Source organism: Ahaetulla prasina, chromosome 1 (genome assembly GCF_028640845.1).
Source record: "Ahaetulla prasina isolate Xishuangbanna chromosome 1, ASM2864084v1, whole genome shotgun sequence".
NCBI classification, from domain to species: domain Eukaryota; kingdom Metazoa; phylum Chordata; class Lepidosauria; order Squamata; family Colubridae; genus Ahaetulla; species Ahaetulla prasina.
In genome coordinates, this window is record NC_080539.1 from 195,770,946 (window position 1) to 195,782,791 (window position 11,846).

An 11,846-nucleotide genomic window follows, 5' to 3' on the forward strand; every position below is an offset into this window, starting at 1 on the left:
TATTGATCTCTGTGTGCGGTTTTTTTTTTGTAAACTTCAATTTTAAGGCTTCTCTCTTCCTTAATGTATACTGTACAGTCCAGGAAGCATAGATTATTTTCCTTAACATCTTCCCATATGAATTTGATGTATCTGTCCACAGAGGTGATATGTTTGATGAAAAAATATGGCTGTGCCATGGGTTCACCTACATGGAAGAGATAGAAACCAAAGCCCTAAACTCCTTCACAGGAATTCCACCCACTCATTGATATTATGTGAACGATTCTTGGGTCAAGATCAAAACACCAGAGTTGGAAGAATTCACCAAACATACCAACTCTGTGGACAGATACATCAATTTTATTGTCTAGCCTTCCTGGACTGTACAATACAAATACGGGGGGGGGGAATAAAACACATCAAGAACGTGTGGCTTTCGCCAAGTGGACCTTCATCAAATCCCCAAAAAAGACCCAGCAGGAGCTCCTCCATAATAGACAAAGAAGAAAACAATAAATGAAGCAATGCTGTCATTCCATACATTATAGGAATATCTGAAAAGCTCAGGAGGATCTTCAGTCAACACAGCATATGTGCATACTTTAAACCCAAAAATACACTAAGGCAGAAGCTTGTCCACCCCAAGGATAAAACACCCAGATACAAACTGAACAACGTGATTATATGCAGTACACATATGAGATGTGCAGATCTGTACATTGGGGAAACAAAACAACCACTTCATAAAAGCATGGCACAACATAGGAGAACAAACCCATCAGGACAAGATTCAGCAGTCCATCTGCATTTAAAAGAAAAAAGCCACTCTTTTGAAGAAAGCATAGTCTACATTTTGGACAGAGAGAACCATTGGTTTGAAAGAGGGGTCAAAGAAGCCATCTGTGTCAAAATTGAATAATCCTCTCTCAACAGAGAGGGAGGGATACAACATCATCTATCTCCAGTCTACAACACAATCCTTTCAACAGTTCCAAGACACCCATTTGCACTACTCAGGGGACCCTGAGGACACAGATAAACCTCCAGATGGCCTCAACGACTTTCTAAAATAATGCAAATGACCAGCTGTCTGCAAGGAATATAAATCCTTCCATTCTCCACCATCCACTCAGAGCTGAAGAAACTTCTTGGCTGAGAAGCAAAATGTCTTCAAAGAAAAACAAGGAAATCTTGAAAAAAGCACCTTTGGGATAACCATGACCTGGATGACTGAGAATCTCCATAGACATCTAGTAAGAAAAGTTATAGTTTCATTTCAAATTTAAATTACAAGATTTTCTGCATTACACTATGTATGTCTTTTCAGTATTTTGGGGATTTTTTTTTTTTTACATGTTCATCACATGTGACAAAACCATTTGTGAAAACTGGCTGGATCTATATGGCTCGCGCGAGGTGGTAGGGCCAGTGGTGGAAGGCTCTGCCCACCCACCAGGACGTCATTACGTCCCATTTTTTACCCTCTGTGCATGCGCAATAGAGGCGTGTGCTCACATTTCCAATCTGGTAGCAAAAGTAAGTACATTTCACCGCTGGATAAAACGTTCCTTCTGTTTCATGACATTTTCAGAATTTATTACTACATGATTTGACAATCTTAGATATTATTGTTAGAAAAGGATTTTGATACATCTCATTTGATGCAAAATGTTCTCTTTGGCCCTTGAGTCTCTCAGCTAGTTTTGTGACTAAAGTGGGACTAGAATTCATGATGTCCCAGTTTCTATCCCAGTGTATTAATCACAACTCCAAGCTAGCCCTCTAAGATTAATTCATAGACAGTAAATGGCCTATGAAACCTGACATTTAGTATTCCATCACCTCCCTCTGTATATATGTATGCATATCATAATATATGTAAAAACATGTGAGAATTCTCAAAATTGTTTCTATCTTCCAACAAGCTTGGATACAACCTGAAAAATATTTTCTTAAAGATACTAATACTAATCAATATGTATCAAACTCTTCTTGGACTATGCCTTAAGGGAGTGGCTGGATTTGCTTATCCTAGCTAAGCCTTACATATGGTTTGGGTATAGCATATTGCACAGATCTAGCTAATGTGGTTTGCAAAAGTGTATGGCTTAGCATGTAAATGATCCTCTAAACCAAGGTGATGGCTCACCTTTTTGGTGCCGAGTGCCAAAAGCATTCATGACACACACATCCCAGTGCCCCACTCCCCGCACGTGTGTGCGCAACCCCTGTGTGAACCCTGCGCATGCAAGCACAACCCCCACATGCATGTGCAACTCCCCACATGCATGCGTAACCCCCCTATACTTTCCACCCCCACGGATGTGCGCATGCCACCCATGTGCACCCCGCACCCCGTGCATGCACACGTGTCCCACATGCGCCCCACCCCCTGCACATGCACGGCAGAGACCTGAAAACCAGCTGGCCGGCAGGAGGCATGCATGCACGTGCATACGTGGCGAAGCTGAGCTGGGGCGACAGCTCGCATGCCCACAGAGAGGTTTCTGCGTGCCACCTGTGCCATAGGTTCGCCCTCACAGTTCTAAACTCTTCTGAAGCAGTCTTAACCATATAAATTTATACTGGCTAGATATCATATCATCCCTTTATATCCCTGATATGATGATACCTTTATTAAACCAACTCAATGCTTCAAAATTGAAAACTTCCAACTTTAAAGTTATTCAAATCCTTCATTCAGCAAATCAGTAGCCAAAAAATAGGGAGGCAGAAATGAATACATTCTATGGTTCAGTAGCTATGCAGTTTCTAAATGATAAAAAAGAGAAATACCCAGGAATGCCTAAGCATCTTATATGCAGATAAAGTTTCATAGATCTTTCCTCTATTTTAAAATAATATTTGATGCTAAAATAATATTGGAATTAGCAGATTCCTAAAGGGAAAGCGTACTAAGGTTCCCAAGGGCTCACTTTGCATGCAAGCAGAACTATTGTGATGAACCCACTGGACACATTAGAAGCTGATAACTTGCCCAACAATGTATGGAGTCTAACTGATCCCTTATATATTTCCTTTAAGTAAAACTATTACAACTACAATTTTCCACATCCCTCCTGAAAAATGAAGAGTCATTAAGGAGTTTTACCTCTGAACTAGAACTAGCACTATTCTATCTCTTTGCTTCCTTATGACCCTCAGTAACAGGCAGCCATTAAGGAGTGTGAACCTCCAAGTAAATATAAGACAGTTCTCTCAAAAGTCAGAATGAAATTCAGTTCTTCAGGAATCTTTGATTCAAGATTCTATCACTGTTCCATTCACATTCCTATCTGCCATGTTGTCTATGGAGATTCTCAGTCATCCAAGTCATGGTTGTCCCAAAGGTGCTTTTTGAAGAGGCAACTAGATTTTCTGTTTTTTCTTTGAACACATTTTGCTTCTCATCCTAGAAGCTTCTTCAAGGAACTCTGAGAGTTGAAGAAGCTTCTTGGTTGAGAAGCGAAACATCTTCAAAGAAAAACTAGAAAGTCCATTTGCCTCTTCAAAAAAGCACCTTTGGGACTATCTGGCATGTTGCACCTCAGGCTTGTTGTTGGAATGTGATTCTAGAATTTCCATTGATCTCTCCTTTCCAACTTCCACCAGCTCCTCCTCATTAAAGTCAGAGAGTGGGTTATTTTTCAGGATTGAAATCATGACTCATTAAAACAGTCATTCAGATAAGTAGAGAAGCCCACAAAGAATAGGGATGTGATTCAAGGTGTTAAGAGTAAGTATTGATACTCAAAAAAGGAACTAAATGATATGAATTATTTCTCCAGGTTAGGAGGAATGAAGTTTCACCCTATGGGCAAACATCCAGTACTAAATACCTGTGTCTCAGTAGTATCCTTGCTCCCTCCAAGAACTGGAAAGGGCATTCAAGGGATGCCCTGCAAAGAGATTTTTGTTACATAAAAATGGAATGACAAATGAAGTTTGTTTATTAAATTTATTTATTAAGTTTATAAGCCATCCATCATGCCTAGGAAGAGTGAGATGAATGCTTTGCCCTGTAGTCAACAATGACTAGTGGAATAAACATTGCAGGGACTCCTTCCTTCCTTCCTTCCTTCCTTCCTTCCTTCCTTCCTCCCTCCCTCCCTCCCTCCCTCCTTCCTTCCCTTCCTTTTCACTCAGAGGTGACTTTCCTCCAGAATAGTGCATTAGCAGAAAACTTTTATCTGACACATATTTAGAGTTGCTTAACTCTGTCAAGCACTTTCTGCTAAATTAGGCTCCACTGACCACTCCTGTTGTCCTACCTCGATTAAAAGCTCTTAGAACTTAGTTAATCATACTATCCTCTTTCCATGTACAGAAGTCTTGGCATGTAATTAATTTAACAATTATATTAATCATATATTCTGATTGTCAGTTGCCACATTGAAAGCTACGCTCCAGATAATGAGTATTAACAATGCTGTGAGCTGGATTATTCTAGTTAACTTTCCCAAGACAATTTCATACGGTTTCTATACAGCAGGACTATGAAGTTAAAACATGGAAAATGCAGCAAAATATTGCAGTATTATGTCTTCCTTTTCAGCCAGTCAGGGATCTTTCCTGGATATATGCCTTTTTTCTTCTTCTTTATATTTACATTGGGTCTCATGATCAATTGCTCTTCCCTCCCCCATTTTTCTCCTAAATCATTAATGTAAAACTTTAAACGTGCAAGTACTTTTCCTCTATATGGATAATGCTTTTTTGGCTATATAAGGATTAACATTTGGAATACTTGCTATTAAAAGATGTAACAATTACTTCAAACGTTTTAGCTGCATTGGCAAAGCTAGATACTATTATATTCTTAATGCAGGCAGAATTAGTAACAATTATATTCTCAGTGCAGTAATTAATTACAGAAATACAAAAAAGCACTTGAAAGAGCTGCCTCCTTCCCTCCCTTGATGGGTAGAGGAAGGACACATAACTTGGGAAATGAGCAGTGCTATCCACAATAATTCTTATTTTTTTCATGATAGTAACAGCAAAGACCATACTGGAATAAGGAGGTGGAATTGCTGCAATTGCACTAATATAGCTACCAAGTATATACCAGAGAACATGAGAAACAGTATCTGTTTAATTCCAGGAATGAATTATACCTTGTCTGAATAACTTTCCCACAAAACTAAGCACTTAGTTACATTATTTTACTAATTATCTATTCCTCTTCATATATCTTGTACAAAATCATCATCTTTCATAAGAGGTGGGACCTTTTAGCTAACAAAATACCTGTATTTTCTTATTTCAGATAATGCTTTACACACAGTTGTGTGTTCAAAGGAACACACAACCGTGTTGTGCAGGCACTGGGTTCAAATCAACCTTGCACCACCTCTATTTATACAGGTAGTCCTCAACTTACAACCACAATTGAGCCCAAAATTTTTCGTTAAATGAGATATTTGTAAAATGAATTTTGTCCCATTTCACGACAGTTGTTAAGTGAATCACTGCAGCTGTTAACTGAATCTGGTTTCCCCACTGACTTTGTTTGTCAGGAAGTCGTAAAAGATGATCACAGGACCTTGGGACACAGCAATCATCATCATTATTATTATTATTATTTATTTGATTTTTATACCACCCTTCTCCCGAAGGACTCAGGGCGGTGTACAGGCAAAAGTAAAAAACAGACAATACAATATTCAATTTAAAATGCAAGTTAAAAAACTTATTATAATTAGCCTAAAAACTTTAAAATATATAAAAAACCAAAACCCCATTTAAAATTAGTAATAAGAAATTTAAAATCGATAAAACTTAAGCCAGCCCCGCGCGAGTGAAAAGATGTGTCTTCAGTTCGCGGCGAAAGGTCCGAAGGTCGGGTATTTGGCGTAAACCCGGGGGAAGCTCGTTCCAGAGTGTGGGAGCCCCCACACAGAAGGACCTTCCCCTGGGGGTCGCCAGCCGACATTGCTTGGCGGACGGCACCCTGAGAAGTCCCTCTCTGTGAGAGCATACGGGTCGGTGGGAGGCATGCGGTAACAGCAGGCGGTCCCGTAAGTACCCAGGCCCTAAGCCATGGAGCGCTTTAAAGGTCATAACCAAAACATAAATATAAACCAGTTGCAAAGCATCTGAGTTTTGAACACATGACCATGGGGATGCTGCAAAAGTTGTAGCTATAAAAAATGGTCATGTCAGTTTTTTCAGTGCTGTTGTAACTTTGAATGGTCACTAAATGAACTACTGTAATTTGAGGACTACCTGTATTCCTTCCTAAAAAGTCACTTCCAAAGGCTGCATTCTAGAGCTGTGTTCACTGAAACATAAGAGTCTATAGTAAGAAGAGAAAAATAATCTGGAAAGATCAAAGCAGCACAGACTCTTGAGAATGTCCTTCAAGTATACTGTCACTCTGGATTTGTCATTAACATTTATATGATCAATAGATATTAATTTCATGTTCTACAGTGTTGGTCCTGTAGAGATACTGCATATACCACTGGGAATGCCCTGTTTTCTTTATCTGACAATAGTTTCTTATGTTTCATCAGAAACAGCTGCCAAAGGTCTCCTGAGCTTCAAAATAATGGGTCAGGTGGCACACAGACTTCACTCCTTTGCTTACTGAACTGATTAATAAATTAAAAAATCAATTTTCTGTAACTGTCCATCTTGCCAAAGTCATGCATTTCTTTGGATAGATCTGTTTTGGAATAAGCCATATTAGTCCAAGAGTTATGAGTTAATATCAAGTATGATTCAATGAAAAGCACATCAAATTATCAATGATTTTAAAAACTCTTGGTTTTTAATTTGCATTAATAATATTATTTTAAAAATTAAGACGTTTCCTGTCTATTAAGAATGCATGTGGTTGGGTTTTCAATCCCAAACTAACCATAATTGTGTCCAATAACAATGTAACATATTTATATAATACAACATTGAGAAATAGCTATTTGACTACTGAAATACTACCTTTAGAGAGGAAATGGAACATCTATAAAAGTACTGCAATACATGATCTCATATCATAACAAGAGGGACAAATCACATTTGGCCTAATTATTACTTTGGGAAGAGATCAATAAAAATAAGACTCTAATACATAACATAAAATCACAACAGAGTAAATTCTAAACAGTCTTCTAAATTGCTCTCTTAGTAAGTTCACTCATATTGCTTTTCTCTACATATATAAGAACTTTGCAGGTCTTGATACAGCTAAGGTTAATCATTTAAACATACGACTGAAGCAATGACACAAGTGAATCGTAACTTATTTAAGTGTCATTGTTTTAAATATGGTTTAGGTTTTATTTATGGTTTAAATATGACTTAAGTTTAGCTACCGTTGTTTCCCTGAAAATAAGACATTCTCTTATATTTTTTGGAACCTTGAAATAAGCGTTTGGCCTTATTGCCATGCGCTCAAAAGACCGATTGGGCTTATTATCAGGGGATGTCTTATTTTGGGGGAAACAGGGTACATGAAGATGCAGTTTGTGTGTGGGGTGGTGGTGGTGGTACATACAGTTTATACACATCTACTAAAGATAAAGAATTTGGATCCATAACACATCAAGATCTCCTATACCTGTCACATGAAAGGTATTATTTACCATGCCCTTTCTCTAGTTCAAGTAAGTTGGTTAAAATGAAGTGGGGGGAAAATCTAATCCTCTAAAGATAATAGAAATTCAGGTTATATTCCTTTGTTTTATCTACAGTTCTGATACTAAGCTTCACAACTAACTGACAGCCATTCCTGGCACCTAAAGCCAATGCAGCAATAATATTACAGAGGTATTACCAATCTGCTGAATAGACATTCTTAAAGTAAGACAATCCCTCAAGGGACAGGACTATTTTGAGAGACTGTACTGGATGTTCCTTTTTTTAAAATTCTTACCTTACTGTGTTTTTGCTGGTATCTTGTCCTAGTATCCAAAATATGGTAGGGACTTTCAGAGTCTTTGTTCAAATAATAAATAAGTCTTGAAGGCAATGTGATTTCTTTTTGGAATGCACTGCTATAATTGTTATTTTTGCTACTACTATTGTTAGTCTGTTGAAATGCAGTGTCCTCATTTGCCAGTATGGTTTCTGTTTTTTCCAAAGTTTCATTCCAATGGATAGCTAGGGAAGACAGATAGGTCTACATTAAACCACAGAGGAACCGAACACTTTAAATAGGATGCTTTAAATTCTGTTAATTTTCCTTCAAAAGGATAATATTATTCCAATGATTTCAATATGACTTATTAAAACATTTCCCAGTATGGTATTTAGGAAAGCAATACAAAGTATTACAGTACTGCAGAAAGAATGACAAAAAATATTGGGTATTTAATACAATGTATTTTACATAATAATCAAAATGTTTAAAAAATCATTTTTCAGAAGGGAAGTTCTTTTAATGAGATCCCAAACACCATGACTCTTGTCAGTTTTCCTCAGAAATATTGATCAAAATCTGTGAATCAGCAAACTTCTCACAAATGGAATTCATGTGTCCATTGAAAATCAATCAATTCCCTTTACATAAGGACCACTTCTCACAAACTGTAAGAATGCAAATTCTAAGTATAGTTATTATACAAAATTATTTCAAGAAATTCAATTAGATTACTTTCAAAATAAACATTTAAGTGCTAGAGATCATGCAGAAGAAAATACATATTTCTTCATGCTTAAGAGTTCTCTTCACAGGGAGTTCTTTTTTCCATTTGTATATTATGTATGAGTTCTCAACTCAATTCTAAATATCTTTCCCTAAACAGAAACCCCACTTACTCTGCTTCAGATACTTCTTAAATAAGAGCCACAAAAAAAATGAGCATTCTGACAACCTGCCAAGAACATTTTGCTGCATCAGCACCTTTTGAGATCACATCTTGCCCATCATCATCATGTGCCCGAGTTTGCACCATATATCTATTATACACCAATAAAGAATCTTCAACATGAGAATAGGAAGTTTTCCTCTCTCTTCCTTTTCCAAACCCACGAAGGAAAAGAAAGAAGAAGAATTCGGTTGCAGTCACGATTAACAATTTGCTGCAGATGATGAAACAAAATGCTATCCTCGGGATAGAAACCAGTCAACGAATATTCTGGGGAAGCAGGTGTATGCACGTACTTATGGGTGGTGAAAGATCACGAAAGCTTCTCACTACAGAGAGCAAAAGACCGGGTGCTCTATGAGGTCTGTCACGAGCAGAAGACAGGGGAAATTAGGGGCTCCAAAGGGACACCGGGAAAGAGAAAATAACTAGATAACGGGCTTTGCTATTTATCTGCATTGGCATGTAACTCGAAAGGCAGCAAATAGCAGGTCGAAGGAGAAGAGGGCTGACTTCCCAAACACCATACACTGCGGAGGAAGGAGGGGAGATTCCAGCCCATTTCCCCCCCCCACCGCACTCACCGGTGTCCGCAATGACCCCCCAGCTCTCTGGGCGTCCACAGCAGAGCAGCAGGAACGCCAAAAGGAAACGGCGGAAGAAGCCGAGCAGAGGTAGCCGCGCCAGGCAGGCTGAGAAGGGAGCGTTAGAGGATCGGCGGTGCCGGCAGCTGCCAGAGAAGGGCTGCCGCAGAGAACTTCTGCCAGGCGGCTTCATGGCTCATAGCTTTGCGGGAGGGGGGGGGCAGGGCGGGCGGTGGTGAAGGGAGTCGCCTGCCTCGTCGGAATTGTGAGGAGCAGCGTGGGGAGTCGGGGGGGGGAGAGCGGCGGCACTGCCCCCTTCCCCCTGGAAGAAAGCGGCGGTCGAGCGGTCACGCAACGGCGGTCGCGGCACTTCTGTCCTCACATTGCTGGAGGCGAAGGGAAGACGCGGCGCAGTGACTCCGCTTTTTTGTTCCGCTGCTGCCGCTGCCTCCAGCGCGACACCTTCCTACCGCCTCCGCTCCATTATCTGCGGGCGCCCCTCCTGGGAAGAGCAGAAGCAAACCTCGGCGCCGCCTTCTTCCTCCTGCTGCTGCTGTTCCTGCTGCTGCTGCTGCTGCTGCTGCGGGCTGGGCTGACAGTCGCTCGCGCTCTTCTCGCCCTCTCTGCCATTCACCTTTCAATGCCCCGCGCACTGCACAGGATGACGTCGAGACCCGGCCACAGTCTTCCTCCCCCGGCAGCTGCAGCCCCTGCCGTCACGGGGCGGAGGGGGGGGGAAAGGGGGAGGGCACAGTTAAAAGAGCGCGCATGCGGGGGGGACGGGGACAGATGCTTCCTCCGGCTCTTGAGAGGACCTGACCGGGACGGGCGTGGCGTGGCGTGGCGTGGCGTGGCACGGCGGGGGCGGCGTTAGACCTAAGAGGCGAGCGAGAATAGCGCGGAAGGGACTAGCAGGTGTCGTGATGCAGCATCTCGGGCTCGGGAAGGGGACGAGCGGCGCGGCCCTCGGAGCTGCATGCGGCGTTCCGCCCGCTTCTTACCCGTGCAATTCTTGTCCCGACGTCCTCTCCCTTCGAGATTTGCTGCAGTGGCAAAGCCAAAAAGGCGGGGAGGGCTAGAAGGGACCTGCATTAATTTAACAGCTGAGATGGTCTCGAATCGTGCTGCTTCCGCCACTTCTCGGGACCATCAGTTACCAGATGTCGTTTTTCACTTGCAGTTGGCTCCTGCCTCTCCAGCCATGTACTGGGTCTTTCTCCTGAGTAGTTTCTGGCCGGTGAATAAATACTGTAATTACGAATAGATACCGCAAGCCTTGCTTAATGTCATTAGTGAACGAGAGGGCTGGACTGTAGAGGTAGCTGCTTTTTTTTAAAAAAAAAAAGGTCTAAAGAATGATTATAGGAGGGAGAAATGATTACGATGCAATCACCCTGGTATAAAAGTATTTATATGACTTCCCTTGCTGAAACTGTGATCTTCCTGACAACTTTTTTGTATCTCTTGTCATTCAGGCATTCTCTGAGACCCAATGAACATCATTTCAGGAGCTTGTAAGCAACTGCTTCTCTGTTTTTGCAAACTTGTGCTGCCGTCTTCATGGAAAGGATATTTCTAGTTACCTTGTTTTCTGACAGCCCTTTTGACTGTTTTTGATTTTTCCAAGTATCAGGTTTTTCTCCAGTGACTTTGTATTTACCTGTCACCTATTTAAGCTTTAGCATCAGTAGTAGTGCTTCCAGTGGTTTTATTTCATCTAGTTTTGAATGGTTTGTTCTTTTTGCTTGTTCTTCAATAAACTTACTCTGCACAACTCAAAAGGAATTTTTTTTCCCAGATTTGGCTTTTTTTAAAATGATCCAGATTTCACAGCAGCCACAGGCTTGGCGACAGAACCTGTTGGTCCATAAGACATTTCTTCACTTAAATGTTTTGTCTAATTTCTTGTCTCCCGAGCTATCTATTTCATGGCAATAGTCACCCTCTCTGTCTATTCTTGTAGCCTAGGAAGTTTGTTACTCTTGTAATTTCTTCACTTATTTGTATTGGATTAGTATCACCAGCCTCAGTGGAGAGGAGGGATCAAAACAAGCATGATGGCAGCTGTAATCAGAGCCCTGGCCTTTTTGTGTGTTAACATTAAATGAAGTTTTTTTTTTTAAAAAAAGGTGGGGCTTCAACTATCATCTTGCTGTATTAATCTTTTCTGCAGATGCTGCTGGTTAGCATTGTCCAGCTAACAGCTTCATATTTTTATTGTGCAGGAATTCAGTTTCTAAGCTCACTTTAATCTTCAGCAAGAAACTCCTTAAGTCTTCTTCATTACTACTTTAGATACCCTCAGGATTTTTGATCTTTCTCCGTAATTCCAGTTTCTATTTCTCATAGTATATTTTGCCAATAAATGTCACACAATACAATCTTCACACTGTCCTTTCCCAGTTTGAACCACAGTTGCTCTAAATTCTGTTCTAACGGCTGCTTTCTGCAACGCCTTCAACTGTCA

At 40.7% G+C, this 11,846-nt stretch overlaps 1 protein-coding gene across 5 annotated transcripts in view; it reads right to left on the reverse strand.

The window, feature by feature from the left end:
• The window catches only part of ADAM23 (ADAM metallopeptidase domain 23), a 127,387-nt gene extending 115,793 nt beyond the window's left edge, over positions 1-11,594 (reverse strand). For 4 of the 5 annotated variants that reach the window (XR_009155479.1, XR_009155478.1, XM_058186321.1 and 1 more), the window contains exons 1-2: positions 9,380-11,594; positions 7,862-8,088 (exon numbers count right to left, since the gene is read on the reverse strand). Coding sequence is in view for 3 of the 5 variants with exons in the window: in XM_058186321.1 (XP_058042304.1) it covers positions 7,862-8,088; positions 9,380-9,572 (420 nt within the window). In the remaining 2 variants the exon portion in view is untranslated. The remainder of the gene's footprint in view (positions 1-7,861; positions 8,089-9,379) is intronic. The other variant, XM_058186344.1, reaches the window with a different exon arrangement.
• Between the last annotated feature and the right edge of the window lie 252 nt (positions 11,595-11,846).